We start from the raw sequence: 24,273 nt of genomic DNA on the forward strand, positions 1-24,273 counted from the left end.
TGATTTGGTTTCCTTGGTTTAAATTTGCGAGTGGTTCATTGTTGATCAACAGGCAGATGAAGCCAGCTGGGTTATTTATTAATCTAGTGGTGGTGGTGGTGGTGGAGAAGAAAATCCGTCAGAATCAGTCAGAATTGCTTTAATTGTCTTTAAAAAGGTGGTGCAGCTCTTTAATTATTGTAAAACACAATTCACAAAAGGTAAAAATCATTCAAGAAAGTACTTTTAAAGTCAAAACACCAAATGGACAGATCATCAATCAATATATACATAGAAGTATAATGTACAAAGAACCAGGTTCATAGATCGTAGGCCTACACTCTGCACATACCAATTGACATGGTGTCGTAAAACTGCAGCAGAAATAGTATTTCAGATTACATACAAATAACATATTGAAATAACAGTATTTCAAGTTGGCTCAGTGCATGCCGTGTCATCAGCATGTGTTCAAACAAGGCTCATAGGCCTACCTGTTTTCCCCAAACCCCTCACATCTGGCCTGATAAACGGTGTTTTAGATCCGAAGGTAAAGCTGCACTACTCCACGTTGCACCTCTAGGTGGTACCGTGAGCCCGCTGTGTAAACCCGCCCTCCCTCACTTTGACACCTGCGACATTGATTGTCTCCAAAGCTCCCGATTGAGAGCGACAACAGCTTTTCTCTGTGTTTTGCCGACATCTTTTGACAATAGTATTGCAGGATGGGAAATCTACTGCAGGACATTTGGACTGCGCGGAACGTGCCGCTTACAGACATTCCTGCGTCACTTTGTGGGATTTGCGGACCGAAGTTGAAGGCATCGTTGCCAAGGGACCCCGCTATGTTGCTAGGGGCCCCCGCTACCCAGCGTTCCTCCTGGAAGGACCCGATACGTCTTCAGCGGACAGTGTGTGTGAGTCCATCCTTTCTCGTGTATAATTAGTTGAAAGTAGTAGGCTACTATTAATAGCCGTTAATTATGAAACAAGCAGGCGTAATATGAGTCTGCACGTTGAGCGTTGAGCGATGTTGGGTGCAGTAGGAAAAGGTAAATGTCCCTTTCCAGTCATGGTCATCTGCTGACACATGTCCACACTAAGTGATAATCAGCTGAGAGTCAAGTCCTTGATCGGTTAGTCGGCTGCTACCTACATCACTGTATGGCCTCGATGGCAAATTCATTACGACTGCCTACCTCCTGAAAAATATACTCCATTCATATCCTTCTAGTTGCACCCAATTTTGTAACACGTAGTCTGTTCTCTGGGTCATTCATGGTCTATTCTGATGAAGGAGGGGAGTGGCTTTTGGAGAGTATTATGACGCATTAATTAGAAAGGGGCGTGTCAATTATAAAGGGATGTGTCCAACTTGCTTTGGGGATGAGGGAGGTGGGGAGGTAAATACAGAGTAGAAGAGTAAGTACTGTAAATGCAGCCTCCTGCAAAAGTCTGCTTCAATTTGTTTCTTTTTCTTTTTCAGTTTGCTGTGGTCTAATAGCTGTAACGCTAAATCTATTAATGTACATTTCTTTATCTGGCATGAATTTGCCAGCAACATGTCACCTAAAAAGTTCACCTGACCTTAAAGACATTGTATGCATTTTCTTTGAATTTTTTCAGTGCAAATCGAAACTATATTTTGTAGATGCAGCAAGCATCTATGTAAAAAGCTGGCTGTCGGCCTAGGACCACAGCCGGCCAAGCAGCCGTGCTGCATGGTTTGAGAAGGAGTGAGGACCAGGTTACATCTGTACTCACCCTTTCGCCTCCCCACTTTAAATACCAATATAAAAACATTTTAAGAGGAAAAAGACAGCGTGAAAAATATAGTGCAGTTGAGCTACGAATATCGTTCCCTGTTGGATTTGATAGTCGCAGCATTTACAAAAAACACCCAAGAGGGATGACATTTTATAAGCAATAGTAGCTACTGAGACAGATGAATGCTACGAAAATACCATGCACTTCAATAGTTGGCTTAAAACCAACGGTTATCGCACAAGAATGATCGTGTTCACAACAGGCGGACGATTCGAAGATCGTCAGGATTTACAATGCGTTGGCTTAAATAGACATTCAGACGGTTTCAGCGAGTAGCTAAGGCATGCCTCTAAAGTCTTGAAACTGTAGAAAATGTTGGTTTTAACAGAGTATTCATAATACACACAAGGGGTAAGGGCACTCTTCCACAACTCAAACCAGGGATGAAGATGGCTTTGTTGTCTGTGTGTCTATTGCGATTACTACTTGAATAGGTCCACACAACCACCCAGTACTGATCTCCACCTGTCAGCCAAGATATGTTGGAAGGCATCTACACCAATGTGTCCGAAACCGCTGTTGTATTAGAACCAAAATAGAGTGGCAATAGATGGTTTGAATTTCTCAGTGGCCCAACCAATAAATCTCATTGGAATAGATTGTGTAGTAGCATTTTTGACAAAACCATTTTCCATAGGCCGAAATATATTCTGGTGGTTGAAGTTTAAAGTTGTATGCTGACACAGGAAACAGTGGCTTGTACACCACTCAGGACAAGATACCTGGTGGCTCTTTTTTTAAACGTCCTGACTTGTATGTTTTGTGACTAGTTGGATGACCGGTTATAATACAGAAAGAGCTGGTTACAGATAAAACACTTAGATGATCTGGGAGTTCAGAGAGTGACTAAGCATGCAGTCTATAGTTAAGTCTCCAATATTCTGCTGTAGAGTTGAAACAAGAGCCTGTTAAGAAAGACTGTTTGTACCGTCTCATGAAGGCAAAATAAATGTACAAGGCTGGGCTCTGCGAGAGTGGATCAGACGATAGGATATAGGACGTATGGCGATGCTTTTCAATATATTTCGGCACTACTGTTGGTGTGCTGTTTTTGTATTGTAGGTATTTAAATGTGGATCTACCCCAAACTAGCTTAAGATTGTTTTACTCAGGCACGCCCGTGACATAAAAAGGTGTAATATATTTCTAAACAACACACCCCTAGCACGGAGCAGGACAGCCGGATGGATATAATTAGCTGAGATATGGTAATTAGAAAACGTAGGTGGATACCATTTACTAGTTCCCTGTTTGAAACCTTTTACCGGCAGCGTCGCGGTGTCGGTTGAATGTACGCAACGAGAAATCTAATATTTGGCACCTGGTTCTGGTCTGTAAATGCAGCGACTGCCATTTCTCAGGACCTCCATTAGAGCTTAAGTGTTTTGTTGTTTTTTGCCCGTGAAACTGGCATGTCTAAATACACGTGGAAACTAAAGAGCTAATTTCTGGGCCCGCGAGTCAAGGAGACAGATTCCCTTTTTTGTCAACGGCCGTCAGCGTGTGTTGGAACCCCCGATGATCCAGTTATTAAAACACTCCTTCTTTGAGGCAGAAGAAGAACAATCTCCTGAGCTCTGTTAGCTCCATCCCGGGAGGAGAACCGAAGCACGGCCTCACGTGGTGGAACGGGGCCCAGCGGCGAGCGACTCCAGGACCGAACTCTGGACACGGGCGTCCTGAAGTCCTCCAGTCCTCCAGCAGGTTCTACTTGTGGAACAGGATGGGCTTGGCCAGGCCCGCCAGCAGCTTTGGTATGTGCACCGAGATGATCTCCGCAATCATCTCGGGGAAGTTGACCTTGGTGGGCAGCGATTGGGCCTGGACGTAGAGGTCGAAGGTGAACTGATGGAGCTTCCTCACCACCTAGAACAGGGGAGGGACAGCGAGAGAACACGCATAGGTATATAATCAACCCCCCCCCGATCCCAGCGGTGTCTGGATGTACGATATCTCCCGGTGTGAAAGTCACAACTCTTCTCTGTTTTGGCACCGCAGTGGTGGAACGAGCTCCGCAGAGTCGCTCACCAGCTAGAGCAAGAGACTCAAGACTTACTTGTTCAGAGTTCACCTGGACTGCATAGCCTCCCCCTCCCACCACTCTTACGCTCTTATTGTATGTTGTATGTCCTGGCACTTAATGTACAAAAAAATAAAAAAATAAAAATATATACTATATTCCCTAAATAGTACTTAGGGAATGGGTTAATCTAGTGATGGTTAGTGCTTTGCACTTGGTTCTATGAACATCCTTACTGTACCAGCAGCGATATATTGTTTCTCTTCTTCTGACAAATGTACTTATTGTAAATCGCTTTGGATGAAAGCGTCTGCTGAACGCCCTGAACGTAAATGTAATGTTGATGTGTGAGGGAAGCGGAGGTCTCACTGCCTGCAGGGAGTCCATGAGACGGGTGAGCTGGTAGAACCTCTGGGAGCAGTTGAACTTGCGGCCGTAGTTGATGACGCGGTCCAGCTCGTTGATGTAGGTCAGCCGCAGCTCGTCAAAGTACTTCTGACTCTTCAGCCCCTCCACCGGGACTGCGGGTCAGGAGAGAGACGTAAACAAACCTCCCGACCTGCTAATGCCGAGCAGAGCTGAACCGGTGACGAGAGGAGCATTCTGACACTTCATCAAAGGTCGTTAAAGTAAACAGTGTGTCATGAATGGTGATGCTTGTTTTAATGCCTTGTTGTTCTTGTTAACATTGGGGGGCTAGGGTCAGGGGGCTGGGATAAGTATATGGCCTGTTAGGCCCTTTGAGACTGTCTGGACCATGGTCATTAAGGGCTATACAATTAAATTGTAATTGAATTGAATTGATCTAAATGTAGCACTATAACCACACGGGGTGTTGCTTACACGTCATGTCAGCCTAATGCTGGTGAGATTGTGGGACAGACAGACAGACGGACCCAGCTTTCATATTGACCATGCAGAGAAAACATGTAGTTAAGGAAAATGACAGTGATGAAATCCGTAATTCACTTCTAATAATGGTATTAATTGTTATCAAGGTGTGCGTTAAGCATCAGTATGGCTGCCACTGAGATGTATATTTATATACTTTGTGACATTTTTCCTGACCGGGGATATTCAGTCGGTGTAGTGGAAACATCCCTCTGGGATATGTTATGTGTTGTTGAGATTTATGGTCCTGTGGTCCATCCCTTTAACTTCCTCATATCAAATGTGACATCTCCTAATAAACAAGGACTACAGGACACTAGAGGACTACAGCTCCCAGCATGCTCTGGTGCAGCAGACCCCGCCCCCCACTACCACCCCATGTCTCTGCATCCTCTGGTTGGTTCAGTATTAAGTATCACAGCGAAAGTTTGGGGGCTGTTTGTTTAATAGAATTTGACTCTGGTCCAGCCTGGGCTTAAATGTTATTTTGGCCTCAGTCTGTCCAGTTAAAAAGAGATCAGAGTGTTTTTCTTGATCGCAACAGAGTTCAGGCCTGTTTCAATATATCGATTCGATTTGAAACAAAACATCTTTGGTAAACATTGTGTTAGGAACTGGAGGGTTAGCTGTCCTGAGAAAAGATAGCCTCCTAGCTTTTCTACTGTAGCTCTGGTTTTATACTATAGAGACGAATGGTCTGTTCACTGTAGTTGTAGTTCTATACTATAGAGAGGAGGGGCCTGTGAACTGTAGTTCTATACTATAAAGGAGTGCTATTTCGTACTGTAGCTCTAGTTCTATACTATAGAGAGGAGGGTCTTTTCTACTGTAGCTCTAGTTCTTTACTATAGAGAGGCAAGTCTTTTCTACTGTAGCCCTATATTATAGAGAGGAGGGTCTTTTCTACTGTAGCTCTAGTTCTATACTATACAGAGGAGGGTCTTGTGGAGAACAGAGGTACAGAGACGCAGGTGTAATACGGTGGAACGTACCGATGCTGAGCAGCAGCAGAGCCTTCATGCACAGGAACTCCTCCTGGGTGACCTGCAGCAGGACAAACTCCTGGGACAGGTGCTTCATCCGGATGCAGTGCTCGTACATGGTGGACACGTGCATCCGGTTCCTGAGAGAGAGAGAGAGAGAGAGAGAGAGAGAGAGAGAGAGAGAGAGAGAGAGAGAGAGAGAGAGAGAGAGAGAGAGAGAGAGAGAGAGAGAGAGAGAGAGAGAGAGAGAGAGAGAGAGAGAGAGAGAGAGAGAGAGAGAGAGAGAGAGAGAGAGAGAGAGACTCAATAAGGGATGAATTGCTTTGCACATATTGCTCATATCCACTCTGTGCTGTGACTCTGTGAAAGCCTTTAGGAGCAGGATGGCCGGTCAGAGGTGAGGAACGGGTCGGTTCAGAATAATGGGCAGGATTGAAAGTGCAGATTGGTCGTCTGGTAATGTGTGCTTGGTGAGCAGAAGGTATTATAGATCCACCGGGGACTCAAGACTCATGTTCTTATTTTTCTGATCCCAATTTAGGGTAAATACTAAAGATTGACTTGTGATATATAAGACAAATGCAACAATCCTCCTCATCAGTTGTCACTAATGAAAACCTTGGATTCAACAATAGTCATGTTTTTATTATCGTTCAGTAACTGAAGTGTACACCCACCTGGCTGCAGGAACGAGATTATTTCACAAAGAGCTCCTTTAATATTTACTCTGCATTGATACAGGCAGGCCAGTATTGATATTGAGTTATCTAATCAACTCCATCTCTGATGGTGGAGGACACAGTAGGAGTTTACTGATGTCCATGACATCAGTAAACTCTGGTCCACCCTCCCCGTTCCCCGGCTCTGCCAAGCCTCTGAGCGATGCGTGTCCATGGTACCGGGGTCTGGGGCCAAGCCACTGAGTCTACAAACATCTGGACCGCGTTCAAATCACCCTTGTCCTAATGAACACATTTCGCCCCGTGCACTTAGACATACCTTGGAGACCGCTGGTTTAAAGTGCTTTTTTTAGAACGGTATGGGTTTAATTATTTTTAGGCATGGTCAAAATCTGTCACAGGAGTTTAGTTTGTGGAAGAAGTCCTGGTGCCCATGGTCTGACCAGCCTGGCTGCTTTGACCTGACTCTGGAGGGAAACTAGGTCAAGATGGTGTATAGAATAGAGCTGCATCGTGTGTGTGTGTGTGTGTGTGTGTGTGTGTGTGTGTGTGTGTGTGTGTGTGTGTGTGTGTGTGTGTGTGTGTGTGTGTGTGTGTGTGTGTGTGTGTGTGTGTGTGTGTGTGTGTGTGTGTGGGGGGGACTGTGCTGGTGCATACAGAAGCCCCCCTCCACATTAACAGCGTGCAGGATCCATCTGCCTCACAACAAACCATGGTTCTCTCTCCACAGTTCTACACCCGGTCATGTTAAAGAGAGGTAGAGAAACTCTTTCCTGTCCTGTTTTTATACGAGATGCAAGGCTCATAGATCTACAGTTCAGTGCTGACTGGATTGTGAGTGGTTTGTGGGTTGTGGGTTGTTGACGTACTCGTTGAAGACCAGGTCCGGGGCGAAGTATAGCATCCTGCCGTTGACGTTCTTGTAGGACCTCCACCCCAGCGCGAACACCATCACCCCCATCCAGGAGTGCTGGATGACGGTCATCTGGTCGTCCACGTGCATGTTCCTGAATCCTGAGCAAACCGAGAGAACCACCGCAACACAACAGTAACACAACAGCACAGAACCCACCATTAAAGAGCTCCCATTTCACCACCAGGTGGGACGCAGACCAGCCATCACAAGACGGTTCAAAACCGACCCGTTTGGGACTCTGTTATTAGTTATCTGCATTGTCAACTTCTATACAAGTTGATTTATCTGTAAATGTGATCTGTTTATATGAAGTTGCTTGGAGTTGAGGCATTTCATGGCCCTTTTTATTGCTTCTCCTCGTTCTCTATTGATGTGCACATAAACACTAAGCTAGAAGCTGGAAACGGACAGGTGGGAAAGTTGATCCAGATGTGTGACACCCCTCCAGTTCACCAGACATTTGGTTCTGTCCAGCTGGAAGGCTGATCTCTCAGTGGGTGGTCCCTCCCACTTGTGATGTCACTTCTGGGTTTTTAAATGTGTGGTAATAGCTAATAAACATCACAGCTGGTGGTCAAACGGACATAAGAGCGAGAGAACAATGTGCATCCGAGTGCACGGGTAAAAACAATGAAAACCCAACTGCGCTATCATCATCACTTATACACAATTTATTATATTTACTTTTGTTTCCATTGATCTCGGGGTAATAAGAATCCCTCAATCACCATTTAAAGTGCTATCACAGTCTGAATCACTGCTCTCCAATAGCAGTGAGTGATATCCATCCAGGCTCACAGTTGCAAAAGCACATTCTCATTGGCTGTCGAAAGGTTTCAGGGAATGCCAGGGCACTTTAGTTATAATTTATGGACCGAACCATCCACTGAGAACCTCAACTCTTCTCATAATCTTGGCTATCCCCTCCCTGATCTCTGGCAGCCCGTGGCCTGGGACGGGACATGAGGACGTGAGGACAGACCGCCAATACTACTACACCAGAGATTACACGTCACATCCAGAGTAGTGGGTTAACGCCCCCTAGCTGAAATCAACCTGGGATCTACCCTGGGCTCTTGAGAGGTCTCCATCAAGCACTCTGGAGGCCACTCAGCTCCACAACACATGAAACAATCTCCTCTCCCAAGTCCTCCCCCGCATGTCTGATTAGGTTTGGTTGGAAGGGTACTTGCCAAGCCTGCTTGTAAAGCAGTAAATCAAACTGTTTTCTCCATAACCCAATCCAAAGAACATCCAAACAAAGCTAACTTGGAGCTGCGTCTTTCTGGGCACAGAACAGTTTTCAGAGGAGGGAGCTTTTCTGTACAGTAGAGGTGGAGTCCTACCTGGCAGACCCTTGGCCCACTTGACCACCTTGACCAGCTGCCGCTCGCCCAGCTCGTTGAGGCTGGTCAGCAGCGTGGCGGCCGAGTCGGGCTGGCCGTGGTCGTGGCCGGCGTTGACCACGTCGGGCTCGATGGTCTCCAGGATGTTGAGGAAGGCCAGCTGGGAGTGCAGGTTGAGGCTGGGCTTGGGGGACATGCTGCACTGGATCAGCTCCGTGCTGCCCTGCGGCCCTCCTCCTCCCGCCTCCTCCTCGGGGTTCTTCAGCTGCCCGATCTTCTTCAGCTTCCTCGCTGCACAAACCGACCACCGAGAGGAAGAAGAAGAAGAGGGGAATCAGGCGGGAGTCTGACAGGCCCGTCGGTTCTTAAGTCAGCCGTCGATCGCTGTTGTATTGCTTTTTGCAAATACCCAATCAATCAAAACCAAATCAGGCATTTCATTTAACGTTGGGGGTAACGTTGCTCGTGGGCTCCGGGGTAATTTGTGAGGAACTCCTTCCGTCTCCGCATTGTGTTCAGTAATCATTCAAGGGAAACTTCTGACAATGGCGGCTCTGGTCTCCTCCTCGCCGGCGGATGATCAAATCGTTTAGAGAAGCCCTCGAACAGATGCGGCAGGCCTGGCGGTACGCTGCGCAGCACAGGTACCCTGACCTCGCCGGGGGGAGAATGCCTCACAAATAGTTTCCTCAAGGAGTCCCCTTCTCTCCTTTTCTATTTGCATCTCCAGTAAAAGCTGCTTCTTCGCCGTAGTGCAAAAGAAGGCTTGCTTAAAATATCTAATATATTACTGTACGACTCCAACCCCTCCAGGATTTGCAAGTCTAGCCGCTGGTCTTATATGCATGTTTTATATGTGTGAATATTAATAATAACAATAACACAAATGATAACCACGTGTCTGGTGAGCGGAGCGGTTGGAACGGGAGCCATTAGACGCTTCCATCCGCAGACGAAGGCTTTTTTCCATAATAGGAGCTCATGATTAGAGGACGTGTTGGCGGCTCCGAGGTGTGAGGCGGTGTGAGGGCTGCGGCGTTCTGCTCTCGCTCTGCTTGTCGGTACTCACACGGTGACAGGATGCCTTCCCCGTGAAACCACCTGCTTGTGTTGTTTCATGTTAATTCAGTCTCCCACAATGTACCAAGACTGCCCTCAGCCAATCACATTTGTTTCCTCTGCGGCTTAATGCAAAGCCCTCGTTAACACTCGCTGTGTAGTAGTCACGGTTCTAAGAGGTGTTACTACTGTAAATAAATCACGGTTCTAAGAGGTGTTACTACTGTAAATAAATCACGGTTCTACGAGGCGTTACAACTGTAAATAAATCACGGTTCTACGAGGCGTTACTACTGTAAATAAATCACGGTTCTACAAACTGTTAAAACTGTAAATAAATCACGGTTCTACGAGGCGTTACTACTGTAAATAAATCATGGTCATACGAGGTGTTACAGCACTAAAGGAAGCGCGGCTCTCTGAGCTGCTAACAGGGTTTTCTGTGCTCCAGGTTCGACGTTGACTTGGAGCACAAATGGAGCACAAACATGCATTTTAATATTCTACAGATTTTAACTTTATTTTAATTTTAATTAAGTGTGTGTGTGTGTGTGTGTGTTAAAATATTAGTATTGTCTAGTTTTGCCTTGAAGTATAGTATTGACACTGCATGATTGCTGTTTTTTTTTTAAAGTGAATAATCATTTTAAAAGTTGAAATAATCTTTGTAGAGCAGTGTGGCTTATTAGACTTTGGTAGAGCATCACTTTGTGTTTTGTAAATATTACATTTCCAATAATAGACCTATTTGAGCTGGGGGGGGTGGGGGGATGGTATCCCGCTCCAAAGCAGCAAAATTGAAAGCTGGAGATTTTTTTGAAAGAGTATAATTGTTAGGTATTGTATTTCCATTTCTGATCCACTAACAAACATTTCAAATGAAAGCTGTTAATTAAAAACCGCTCTATCGAGAATGTCAGGGTGGATTTCATCGACAGGTGTGTCAATCACACACACACACACACACACACACACACACACACACACACACACACACACACACACACACACACACACACACACACACACACACACACACACACACACACACACACGTCAGATTTAAAGCCGATCTCCCATCAGCTAGAAAATCACAACCTCCTTGTCTTTCAAATTTGGGTTATGGTTTAAAATATTTAACCATTTTAATAATAATTTATAATAATTATATTCAGTCAAATGATGTGAACAGAGGAATTGTATCCAGTTGTCTGATGCCCTGGATTGCAAAATAAACGTTTGTGATGCGTCCCGGTTTTTACCACCAGCGACGGAGCGAACCAAAGTGTGTGTGTGTGTGTGTGTGTGTGTGTGTGTGTGTGTGTGTGTGTGTGTGTGTGTGTGTGTGTGTGTGTGTGTGTGTGTGTGTGTGTGTGTGTGTGTGTGTGTGTGTGTGTGTGTGTGTGTGTGTTTAACTATGTGTGGGTATCTATAATTAATTCTCCAAATGAATATCCCCTTAACATTTGGAAATGCAGAATTTCACGAGTATTAATTGACGATATCAACTGTCAACTTTCGATTTCAACTGTGACAGAGAAAAAAAAAAAGAGATTACTTTATCATTTGGTAAAATAATTAAAAAGTAGAAGTGTGCTCCGGTTCACGTCGTAGATGCCAGTATTGTCCCGGCAGTAATGCGTTATTCATTGTTCCAAATGAAATGCTGACGGTAAATCTTCGCTGTTCCTTTTACAATTTTAAGTAAAGACGGCAATTCCAACAAAGGTGTTATTAGTGTGTAATCAGATCTCCATTTCAGTCCCCAGAGCTCTGCGTCTTAATCAGCTAATCAACCTTTATTAGCTGATATTAAAATACCACTGCCAGCAATTGTTTTGAGCGGTAGTATGGCTATACTACACATCTGTGTGTTTACATTAGTTTCACATAAAGTTGTAAAGAATAATTCTGTCTCACCCACTCTGAGTGATGTACTGATTTTGTCTCTTAAAAAGATAAATAAAAGTGCAGGCGCAAGACTTTAAATATTTTTTATCCTCTCCTGCTGTACTAAATATCACAATTTCTTGTGCGGGACACAACAAGTGCATTACCGGCGTGTGGCGAGAACTTAAGGTGTAAGAGGAAGCCTCTCTTCCACTAGACGAGGTGTGCCTCTTTCCTGACAATGCATTACATCGCATCCCCATCCATCTCCTCCACAGGTGCTTGTCAGGCACTGGTGGCGAAATTACCAGCATCTCTGCTGCTTTAATTCACATGTCTCACGGCAGCTTTGTGCTCAGAGGCACAATTTTCAATGTTAACAGAAGGAGAAAATGGAAGGGAGCGAAAATTGAACACAAGACTCAAATTAGTCCACCACACGTCAATCTCCCTCTACTGCACAGAGTGGGGCTGGCAGTGGCGGGGAGGAGGAGGCAGGAGAAGGGAGGAGGGAGGAGGAGTAGCGGGGGGGGGGGGGAGCAGGGGAGGAGTAGGAGAAGGAGTAGGAGGAGAAGCAAGGGGGGGTGGAGAACAGGGGAAGGAGCCGGGGCGAGCAGCAGAAGGAAAGAGTAGGAGGAGGAGGGGGGTGGAGCAGGTGGAGGAAGAGGAGGAGCAGAGGAGAGGGGAGGAGCAGGAGGAAGGAGCAGGAGGAGGAGCAGAGGAGAGGGGAGGTGCAGGAGGAAGGAGCAGGAGGAGGAGCAGAGGAGGAGCAGGGGGGAGGAGGAGAGGGGTGAAGCAGGGGAAGGAGCAGGGAGAAGCAGGGGCTGGAGCAGGAGGAGCAGGGAGGAGGGGCAGGGGAGAGGATCAGGGGGGAAAGGAACAGGGAGGAGCAGGGGGCGGAGGAGAGGGGAGGAGCAGGGAGGAGGAGCAGGAGGGAGGAGGAGAACAGGGGGGAGGGGAAGGGGAAGAGCAGGGGGGGAAGGAGCAGGGAGGAGGAGCAGGGCGAGGAAGAGGCCTAAATTGCGTGGCGGCTCCGTCAGGGGTCTAGATTATCTGTAACATCTCCTATTGTGATGATTCTACAGTTGAAGGGCGCAGGGTGTGGGAGGGAGGGAAGGGGGGAGGGCGGGAGGGGAGACTTGAGATGGAGGGGAGGCTTGGAGAGAGAGGGGAGGGAGGGGGGGTATCAAGAAGTTGGTAATGGGAAGCCATTAATGTTTCTCCTCCACATGCCAGCTTTCTCTGTTGCTCTGGCACTGGGAGTGGTTCTGGCTCTGCAGTGGTGGTGGTGGTGGTGTGTGAGGCAGGGGGCTACAGGCAGAGGCTGAAGCTAGGAGGTAGCTGCCTCTCCCTGGAGACCGACACCAGGCTCATAAGGAGCCAGACCAGGGTCAAGGGGACCCCACAACGTGGGGTGGACTGAGCGGGACAGGGCCTGGATCAACGTGAAGAGTGAAGATGAGAGACTAACAAGAGAAACAACAAATGTACTTATTGTAAGTCGCTTTGAATAAAAGTGTCTGCTAAATTCCCCTAATGTAAATGTAACTGTTAATGTAACAAACTGGAGACGGTCAAAGAGAGAGTGGGTCAGTGAGTTGGACATTTAGATGTTGAACGGGAGGCGTGTGGGGCGGTGGTGGAGGAGGAGGTGGAGGAGGAGGCGGTGTAGGAGGGCAGTGAGCGGTCGTACCTCCCAGGGTCATCCCCGCCTCGAAGCACTTCTTCAGACGGCAGGACGGGCAGTTCTTCCTCCTCAGCTTGTCGATGGTGCAGTCGTTCCGGCTGGCGCAAAGGTACTTCTGTTTACCTGGACCAGAAACCACATGGAAAAACCACCTGTTAACTGGTAGCCCACCACAGGAACCACAGTAAAACCACCTGTTAACTGGTAGCCCACCACAGGAACCACAGTAAAACCACCTGTTAACTGGTCACCCATCAATGAAACCACAGTAAAATCACCTGTTATCTGGTCACCCATCAATGAAACCACAGTAAAACAACAGTCAAACAACCAATAACTGGTTGTAACCCAACAGTGTAGTGGTAGAGACAGACATCTGTTTGACATTTGATGATTAATTTAAATTCCACTTCAATGACGAGACCTCCGAGGCCAGTGGAACGGTCTCTGGTTGAAGTGTTGGAACCACCAATAAATCACTTTTATGCTGATGAAGGTGATAATGATAAAGATGATGACGCTTGTTTGAAGAAGTTTTGATAAAAAAACAAGAAAGCGACCAACATGAAAGGGAACTCCTAAGCCTCCAAAGTACCAGAGACATTTCATAAATACCAAACCAAAATAAGGGCCTCTTACAAAGTACATAATAAAACCTAAATCTAGAGTTGAACTAGACTTCTTGAATACTACGCAGTTACCCTTACTAATGAGAAATATCTTCCTGGTCGTGTTCCACCCCTGCTTGTACTGTTTAGAGTTCACCTCGACTCTGCATAGCCTCCCCCCTTACCCCCCCACACCCTCTTACGTACTTGTATGTTGTACGTCCTGGCACTCAATGTACACACTAATTGTATGTTGTACGTCCTGGCCCTTAATGTACGCACTTATTGTATGGTGTACGTCCTGGCACTTAAAAACAGTACTAAGCATTGTGTAGCATCTTATCCATCTATCTTTGTTGCATACGGGGAATGGGTTAACATAGCGTTTGTTAGTGCTTGGTACTTGGTTCTATGAACATCCTAACTGTACCAGCAGCGATATATTGTTGTTTCTCTTTCTTCTGACAAATGTACTTATTGTAAGTCGAATAAAAGCATCTGGTAAATGCCCTGACTGTAATGTAAACACAGGTGTGGTGCAGCAGATAGTGCCGGCCCATCCTAGCGTAGGCCCTCCGCGGAGGCCCTCCGCTCCCTGTCCCACGGTCGAGGGGGGAGGTCCGGAGATCAGCGGCCCAGGAAGAGGGCGGCTGGTGCTGGGGCTCAGGTGTCGGGTGTCAGTATGGAAGTCTTTTTAGGATTTACCTTCGGCAGCTCGTTTGAAGAAGACCTTGCAGCTGCCGCAGGTGAGGGCCCCGTAGTGGCAGCCGGAGGCCTCGTCGGCGCAGATCAGACACGTCCGCTGGGGCGGGAAGAAGAACTCCATGGGGAACATGTGCTCCCGGCCGCCGTCGAACCTGGAGAACCGAGACGGCCCGTTAAACCTCAGAGAGCTGGGTTCCTTTAGCGCCGTAACACCTCGGAGAACCGGGTTCCTTTAGGGTTGTAACGCCGCATAGAACTACGACTACTTTAGAGTTGTAACACCCCGAAGAACCATGGTTCCTTTAGCACTGTTACACCTCGGAGAACCGTGGTAAATGGATTAGTTGAGGTGATCTAGGTTGTGATGGCCAGAACCAAAGCCACTCTCCATACGTCAAACCACAGTGGAGGGCAGGGCAGGGGGTATTCTACTCTCAGCCCAAAGGTCCCAGATTCGAACACCCATGTCCTCAGCGGACCTTGAGGTGCCCTGACCCCTGCTCATTAACGACATTAATTCACTGTGGGTCCCTTTGGGGAATCCTCCCCCCCCCCCAATAAGGCGAATCCGTCAGACAGAATTAGGATCGCCGCCGAAACCTTTCACTCAGCAGGATGTAAAACTATTGTGTTTAGTGTCTCCAGACTCCAACCATCGGTGGCACGAACCGAGAGACAGGGTGGGGGTGGGGGGTGGGGGTGAGGGCTGGGGGGCGGAGGGCTAGGGTGGGGAGCGGAGGGGGGGGGGGGGGGGGGGGGGCGGAGGAACAGTGTGGGAAAGAGGCCACCACCAACACAAGGACAACGGGGTGGGGGGGGTGTGGTGTAGGGGTGTGTCGGGGGTTGTCTCACCACAGCCTTGGGGGCCGGTTGTGTCTGGACCGCCACAGACACAACCCTCTGACACAGACGGAGATGTCAAGATCTCTGCGTGACGCACAGGAGGATGGAGAGTAGCAAACTACTACTACTACTACTACTACTAGTATACTATTACTACTACAACAACTACTACTGTATGTTGCTATAGTATACAACAGAGCAGTAAACCACAGTGGAGGAACCCACACTGTACCCAGTCTACACACACACACACACACACACACACACACACACACACACACACACACACACACACACACACACACACACACACACACACACACACACACTTACTTGGAAGAGAAAGGGAGGGAGATTAATTGTGGGGTATCAACAAGCATATTTCAACAAGACCTGTTGGACACATGCGTACATTCCCTGCACACCGTAATGTGTTCTGGTGTTAGACTTGTATTTACTTGATAAGGATGCATCGTGTTTGAAACCACCTGGTGATGTGTCTGCAGATGATTCCACGCCCAGCTCCGAGCCAGAGAGTCGGAGAGGGGGAATGAGAGGACAAGTTTCTGAACGCAACACTATGTCCCGATGCCCACGGCCTGGGAGAGATCACAGGCACTGTCTCGCACTGAATTATAACCAGTGTCTTTTCGTCATAAAAGCACACCGATGGGAGTAAGTGATAATTACCACATTCTCGGGGCGTAGAATTCACAAGCAAACTCACCACGGACTACATCACACTAATGTTGGACTTAGTTCGATAACACTGTTTTGATGAAGTTTTCATTTGTTTGAATGTGCTTTTTTGTGGCCGTACAACCGAAAGTTATTCGTCCTGTCAGGTTGAGTTCTAGTATTTAAAGTAGGGGTGGGGGCGATATGGCAAAAATATCATATCACAATTTTTTTCAGGTAGGATCACGATCCACGATCTTATCATGATTCTTTTTCATGTTGGTTTTTAAGACTATTTTGCAAGTTACTGAACAGTACATTGAGTACAAGTTACTGTTTGACTGTCAGTGAACCTTATCTTTGCAATTTTTGCAGTTTTGGAAAATCCAAACCAGTTCCATATTACAGATGTCAAATTATTGTTGTCATCCAATTGGACACACCAATTGGTTATATTGGTGTGTCTCTATAAGGAAGGCGTGTAACGGACTAGCAAATTGTGTGATTTAAGATTTGGCTGAGAAAACAACTTTGGATGTGTGTATGAGCCATAGAACTGCAACTGATTGAATGTGCACTAGAACTGTCACTTTTGAGAAAAATCTAATTTGAATGGATATCAAATATCAAGCAATGTATTTGAATATCTACGAGTATTTGAATGCAAATTCAAATATTGAATAAAAAGTGACAGCCCTAATGTGCACTGTAGCACGATACTAACGATCTCTCTGTAAAGGCAGATCGCGGAGACAGTTGAGATATTTGTAAAACAGCATGCATGTACTTTTATAATAGAAAAAAAACGGAAATCAGCCTGATATCATTGTTAATGGAGAAAGGATCCAGACTGTTTCAAATTTTAAATATTTAGGAATAACTGTTGACTCACAGCTCTCCTTTAAGAAACATGTGAAGCAGGTGTGTAATACAGTCAAATTCAATTTAAGGAATTTTAGGTACATTAGGAACCAGCTCCCTCTGGATGCAGCAAAACTTTACATGCACTCCATGATCTTTTCACACATCTCATACTGTTTTACAAGCTGGTCACAAACTGGGAAAACAACATTTGCTCCACTGCAAACACTTTACAAACAAACACTCAAAGTACTGGACAAAAAGCCATTCAAATATCACCACTGTAAAATCATTCAAAGGCACAACCTCATGACCTTTGAAAGTTTTGTGTTTCTTGTTGATGTATGTTTAGTTTACAAAATAATGAACAATTTGGCCGCTCCTCCGTTGAATGAGTTTGTGTCACTGCGCTCAGACAATGGAAGGAGAACTAGAACGTCCAACAGAGGGGACTGTGTAGTACAGCACAGATCCACTGAGTTTGGCACATCCGTATTTTCAGTTAGAGCCACAAAGTCTCGGAACTCAGTACCGAGCCAGATAAGAGAGTGGAACACCTTTGCTGTTTTTTAAATGTAAGATGAAGTCATGGCTGAAATTAACCCAAGCATGTACCCATCATGCATAGACTGTTGTCTTAATGTTGTGATGTCCTGTTGTTGTGGTGTCCTAATGTTGTGCTGTTGTTGTTGTTGTTGTTGAGGTGTCCTAATGTTGTGATTTTATTGTTCGTATTATGTTGCTGTGTTTTACTGTTGTAGAATTGTGTGTTACTGTTTTTATACTTCAGTGTTAGGTTTTCCTTTTGACAGAGATCCTCTGTTTCCTGCCCAGGGACTACAGATGAAAAGCTTATAGCTTATAGCTAACTCTGGTACTGTTAATGAGCTGTGCATTGTCCCTGCTAAAAAAATAAAGAAATAAAACAGGTCATTAAGGAGTAGGTAGGGGTTAGACAGTACAGAGACAGGTCATTAAGGAGCAGGTAGGGGTTAGACGGTACAGAGACGGGTCATTAAGGAGCAGGTAGGGGTTAGACGGTACAGAGACAGGTCATTAAGGAGCAGGTAGGGGTCAGGGGGCGTCGACATTGTGGAATGAACCCATTAAAAAGTTGTGAGTTTGAATCCTGCTATGGCACAGACACAAACTTTATACAGAAGGAAAAACGTTTGAAGAGGTGATTAATGTGTGTATTATTATTCATCTCAAGGTTTAATGGGCCTGTTTGGGCTGGGTCAGCAGTCAGCCTTGCAGGCTGTTGTGGGGTTGTCTAGGCAGCGTGTCATTAGCTCCTGACAGCTCCTCAGCAGCCATGACAAAGTGCTCCAATCAGGAGGCTTCAGGCTGAAGTGGTACAGTAGAGCGTGTCATTACTCCGACACGTTGGGACCTGGCCGGCAGTCTGGAATCCAGACATGTGAAAGCATTAGCCATGGTGGGGTTACCTCCTCCCAATTAGAACCAATTAGAAACCCCGGGTCAGCTCAGTTCCTCACAGGGATGTTGGACCAGTGAGGGCCAGTGTTAGTTAATTGAGTTAGCAGCATCAGTTAAGCTTAGCACAGTAGGCGTAGGACCTGTTAGTAGGCTGTTATGTTAGCATTTAGCACAGAGAACATTATACCGTACATGCCTACGTGCATGCGAAGGGTGTGTGAGCCTGTGTGTGCGCGCATGCGCGGGATGTGTGCGTGCGTCTGTGAGCCCATGTGTGTGTGTGCGCGCGTGCGTGCATGCGTGTGTACATTGGGCGCGCACGCTAAACCATAACTGTGATTATGGTTCAGTCCCCATCATTGTCCAACCAGTCCGGTGGAACTCTGCAGGCTGACCCTGAGCTCACCCCGTGGCGGTTGCTGAGGCGAAGGTTCAGGCCGGAAACACGTTGAGTCATTGTTGAACAACGTGGGCGTCTGCTGGGCCCGCGGGCACCGAGCCAGACGGAGCCGCAAACAAATCAACACCGTGCTGATGTCTGAAGTGGGCCGCCGCCACATCAGGCTCCAACCCTGCCAAACTCCAGTCAATCCCAGTGAACTGGAGCCGAGCCACCGTCACACCTACAGTTGGCCGGGGATCCGATCCTACGACATATAATTTCAACAGTAGGATGCTGTTGTCACGCATCATTAATATTGATAACAGGAGGGGAAAACGAATGCTTTTTCTGGTGTTGTACTGTGACAGGGTTCTGGTAATCGTGTGGTGGACGGGCGTTGTTGTGATGGCTTTGTGTTTGGATAAGAGGGTGTCAAAAGTCTGTAGACTCCACTGCACAAAGTTGAATTAACTATTTTAACTGTCAACAGAGAACCAGATAAAAAAACAGGTTTAACCAAAGTTAAGGCACGCTTAAACCATGTTGGATGAACAAGGTTAAAGCCAATAAGTCATGGATGGGTGAATTAAAAGAACACAGTGTTCTGGGGCCAAACTAATAGGCCAACATGGAGAAGGCCTGGCTAATGTACTACACACACTGCACTCCCTCGCCTTCGGGGATCCAACTGAAAACAGTGGAACACACTAGCACAATATCCTACATGTCAGCTTAGATCACAAGGTAGAGCGGGTTGACTTGGAACCAAACGGTTGCTATTTCGATCCCCAGCTCCTCCTAAAGTGTCGAGGTGTCCCTGAGCAATGAGCTGGCTGTCGCCTTGCGTGGTTGACTCCGCCTTTGGCGTGTGTATTAACGTTTGTAAGTCGCTTTGGATAATAAGTTAAGATAAGTTTCTAGAAAAAGATGTAGATGTGCAAGACCTGGAATAGACCCATTGGCCGCTAGATTAGGACTACGACAGCGGTGAAGAGAAGAGGCCTTTTATTTGGGAGGTTCCGATGAACAAGTCATTCCTTACCCTGCTGTGAAACATAGGCCGTAGATGTTAGGATGTGACGTAACATTCCAACCTTGGGCTGCTCGCAAATGTTTTGTCTTGGATTTGCGGAATACAAACGTTTGAGATTTACTCTGTGTTTCTTTGGTTACTTGGCCCGTTTACCTTGAAGTATTAATAAATTGTCATTCCGTGTTGCAATGGAATCAGCCATGTTGTATCTGCGGTGCTGCCATTCCCAAGAGGCTCTTGGGAGGGAAAGACTGAGGCTCTCATCCCCAAGGAAAAGTCCTCGTCGTCTATTCTGGGAACCGCGAGCGGGCCCTCGCAGACCCAGGGGGCCCGTGGCTCTTCTGCAGTCCAACATACGGTGGCTCTGTTCTGCGCTCAGACTCACACAGGAACCGACAGAGACCTCAGACGATATCAGACAGGAATCTGGTAACCTGAACGCAGAACACGCCACGACTCCGCAAACACAAACAACACCATCACCTAGACAACCATAACCTCCACCACCAACACCATGACAACAATGACCTCCATCACACCCACCACCATTGCCTAGACAACCATAACCTCCACCACCACCACCAACACCATCGCCTAGACAACCATAACCTCCACCACCAACACCATTGCCTAGTCTTCATAACCTCTACCAACACCACCCCACCAACACCAACACCATCGCCTAGACAACCATGACCTCCACCACCACCACCCCACCAACACCAACACCATCGCCTAGACAACCATGACCTCCACCACCACCACACCACCAACACCAACACCATCACCTAGACAACCATAACCTCCACCAACACCACCTCACCAACACCAACACCATCGCGTAGACGACCATGACCTCCACCACCACCACCCCAAGAGTGAGGATAGGAGGCTAGGAGCTAGAAGCTAGGACTTCTGCACAAGTCCTAGCTTGCACATCACATCTCCCCAACCGCCACAACCACCTCCACCCAAACCACTACCTCCACCCTGACGACCAACACCAAAAACCACCATCATCCAAACCACAACCACAGCTAGGTACTTGGAGAGAGGCTAGGTACTAGGAGGGAGGCTAGGAGCAAGGTACTAAGAGGGAGGGTAGAGGCTATGAGGGGGGTTTGGAGGGAGGCTAGATGCTAGGTACTAGGAGAGAGGCTAGGAGCTAAGAAGGGGGTTAGTGGGGAGCAGTGTGTCTTGAGTTTAGGAGAACTATGTCTATGAACTATGTATGGCCTTCTGAGCATGTCTGTGGGGGCGACTTGTCTGGGAGTGACCTTGGTCTTGGAAGGTTGAGCGCAAACGTTGAAAGACGAGGAGAACGCTGAATTTGAAATCAGATTTCAGCGCTGTTTTTCCTTTGCTTTTTTTTTCTCAATAGCATGCTGAGATTACCTTTGCTTGGCACTATGTGTGCCCATTAGGCACACATCAAACAGGTTAACGCTCTTTTGTCGGGCAAACATTCAGAGTTGCTAAGAGAGTACCGTCTGGGCGTCTGTGCCTGGTTGTGGAGAATACACTTTGCTGTGTTGCACTCTTATTAACCTGCGACGCTACGCTAGGACGCCTCTACTAACCCCTGTACGCAGAGTCCTCACATGCATTCCCGCTGCACAGTGGTTGGTTTCAGGGCTGCGTCCGGAGCCTAGCAGCCCGGTCGGTAGTGGATCTGTTGATGTGGGATTTAGTGGCATAAATCGTATATATTCTATTCTTAAATATTACTAAGAAGAGGCTGGATTCTGTTGACAGAGGTGAGAGTCTCTTCCAGTGACGTGATGGATAAAAAGTGTTGGGGGGGGAAAAAAAAATAAACCGTTGCTCAATGTTAATGCTCAAACTCAAAATCACACTCTTGTTTTTGTTGCAATGTGAAAGGAATTTAAAAAGAGAAAAATATCCATGCGTGATATATAATGTATCTGGGGTTGATATAGAACGGGGTCTATATGGGGGAAATATCTCTCATGTATTTGCATCAGGAGTGAATCAGAGACAGGATAGAGGTTAATGTGGGAAAATACTTTTCTTTTGCTAAACCCATTTTAAAGCAGCGCTTGATTGCAGAGAATTTGAAGACGAAAATCCAAAACAACAGTTGAAAGAAAACAAGAGATTGTTTAAGATTAAGAATTTCCGCCAAAACCGAACAGAACCAGAGCACATCCCTCTGGTGTGCACTGGTGCCAAAACCAGACACGGCACAGCATGCTAAACTGTCCACAATGGGCTTTTCTACTCTTGCATTTTTTTTATACATATATGTTTTAATCCAATTTTTGGGGTTTGGAAAAAAAATACTATATTTTTATGAAAGTGTAGAATTGTAAATTATACAAATACAAAAAAGTGTTAAAATAAACGCTTACATATTGCCTAGGACTGTTGCCTTGAATATTTGAAAAAATATTTTTAACTACGCAATTGTGTTTACCCTGAAACAGTGAAATAATATTTCAGATTTCCCTGGCCCTCGTTTCATAATGTGAGATTGATGATGAGCCGGTGGACAATAGGGGTTATTAATTTAAATGTTGATGTTATTAATGTTAATGTTAATTCCTTTCTGTAGTGAAAGTTTGATTCTCCTCCCAGCGACATTTGGTTCCAGAAACACAAACACACTTCAGACAGAACCCATTAATGTTATATCTCTCAAATGTCCTCATGCACTCAAATGTCCTCTAATGCACTCAAATGCACTGTATTATTAGGATATTAATACGATATTGTTAAAAGTTAATTATTTTTATACCATCCATCCGCGGTTTGAGACATTAGCTGAAGTCCTGAACTGAGACAATAAGTCAAGTTGATATATTATATATCAACAATATATATTATATTGGTATATATCTGTGACGTTGTGAGCCTCACCGGGGGTCGTTGTAGGTCGCGTCCAGCCAGCCCCCCACCTCGTTCTTGATGTAGCCGGGGCTGGGGTAGGGCGGCCGGGCCAGCGTTCCCCCCGGGTACCACTGCTCCGGCCCCGGCCGCTCCCGGCGCAGCACCCCCCTCTCGTACGGGTCTCCCCCTAGCGCGCCGCTGCCCCCCAGGCTGTGCGTGTTGACGCACTGCCTCGGACCCGGGTACGGGCCGCTGCCGGTCCCGTCGTAGCTGTAATTAGTTCCCCATAAAGCCCCGCTGTGGGGTTCGCTGTGGACCGCCTCGGACTTGATCTTCACGCTGTACTGCTCCTGAAGGTAGTCGACGTACTTCTCCTCCAGGGCTTCCGCCCCGACCTCGCTCCCCGCTCCAGGCGGCAGGTAGGCAGTCGGCGGTCTCTCGGCGCCGGGCGGCCCGTGGTGGGCGAAGTTGGTGAAGTGGGCGGCCGGGTGCGGCGGGCCGTAGGGGTAGCAGGTCCCCTGATGGGCCGTGTCCATAGGGTCAATTTCTTTGGAGGAGACGCCGTCGAAGTCCCCCTGCGTTCCGTCCAGACAGCGGGCGGAGAGGAGGTGGTGCAGGCTCGACTCGTCCTCGGGACTTTTAAACATTTCCACCAGTTGCTGGTCGCTGTTGGCGCATCGGGGGCGCTGGGCTGTCTGAGAGACCCCCAGCAGGTAGTCTCCGCGGTGCTGCTGCTGCTGCTCGCTCCCCGCAGAACACGGACCCAGACCCGGGTCCGGGTCACTCATGTCGTGGGAGTCCACGGCCAGCCCGAGGGACACGGACACCGCCTTGCACAGCTCCCGCGCCGTGTCAGAGATGGAGGCGCAGGCGGGGTTGGAGCAGTTGATCCGGCCGGCCGCCTGCTGGCACGCCGCCGTCTCCATGGCTCCGCCGCGGGGCTCCAGGCGGCCGCGGCTGGATCCGGGGGCAGGGTCCTGGCCAGGTCCCGGGGCATAGTCCTGCACCAACACCGCCTCAGCTCGGTTGCCGCTCGAGCTGTTTTTGACCAGATGCACTCGTCGCGCCTCAGTGTCGATCGTCCTGGGACGGCTCCTCACGTCGCTCTCCCCCCTAACTTTTCCTGGCCATATTTTGCTACAAACTAAATGTCGGTTGATTTGGCTCATCTCCCAGGAGGAGGCGGATGTACGGCGGGAAATGTCGACTTTGGACCCGAAAAAAGTCCAAAGATCTCCGGGAAACGGTCGTGTCGTGTCTCTGTGCTGCGCTCAACTCCCCGCTCTGGGGAAGGGGGCTGGAGGTCGGTAGGAGTCCCTAACTGCGCTTGGTCTCCTCCCGGTCTCCTCCTGGTCTCCTTCTGTCCTCCTCCTAATCAGCTCCTCTGCTCTTCCTAGTCGGGGGAGCCTGGCCAGAATATATACAAAAAACCTCTGATTTCTGTGCGTAATCTATATAATTCGGGTGGTTCCGCGTTTACAAGATCCTTTTATTGTGAGCGGGGCGACGGGCGGTGAAGTGTCCACGTGGAGTCGGCTGAGGGTTCATCCCAGATGTCTTCAGTTTTCTGAGGACTGAGCTGAGGTGGAGGTGGC

General features: G+C 47.5%; 1 protein-coding gene across 1 annotated transcript; it reads right to left on the reverse strand.

The window, feature by feature from the left end:
- Positions 1 to 133: 133 nt before the first annotated feature.
- ar (androgen receptor) lies at positions 134 to 24,273 on the reverse strand. Its single transcript, XM_084473936.1, has 8 exons — positions 22,709 to 24,273; positions 14,592 to 14,743; positions 13,285 to 13,401; positions 8,643 to 8,933; positions 7,250 to 7,394; positions 5,710 to 5,840; positions 4,196 to 4,347; positions 134 to 3,672 (listed from the first exon to the last, which is right to left on the reverse strand). The coding sequence occupies exons 1-8, from the start codon at positions 23,845 to 23,847 to the stop codon at positions 3,514 to 3,516; spliced, it is 2,286 nt and encodes a 761-aa protein (XP_084330062.1). The 5' UTR covers positions 23,848 to 24,273; the 3' UTR covers positions 134 to 3,513.

Source organism: Micromesistius poutassou (genome assembly GCF_964030765.1).
Source record: "Micromesistius poutassou genome assembly, chromosome: 10".
NCBI classification, from domain to species: domain Eukaryota; kingdom Metazoa; phylum Chordata; class Actinopteri; order Gadiformes; family Gadidae; genus Micromesistius; species Micromesistius poutassou.

Excerpts from the sequence above, each read along its gene's own strand:
- ar (XM_084473936.1), bottom strand. The coding sequence starts at position 23,847 with ATGAGCCAAATCAACCGACATTTAGTTTGTAGCAAAATATGGCCAGGA. Across the intron at positions 8,934-13,284 it reads GGCGGGGATGACCCTGGGAG|CGAGGAAGCTGAAGAAGATC; the intron begins GTACGACCGCTC and ends CGGTTTGTGCAG. Across the intron at positions 5,841-7,249 it reads CCGGACCTGGTCTTCAACGA|GAACCGGATGCACGTGTCCA; the intron begins GTACGTCAACAA and ends TCTCTCTCTCAG.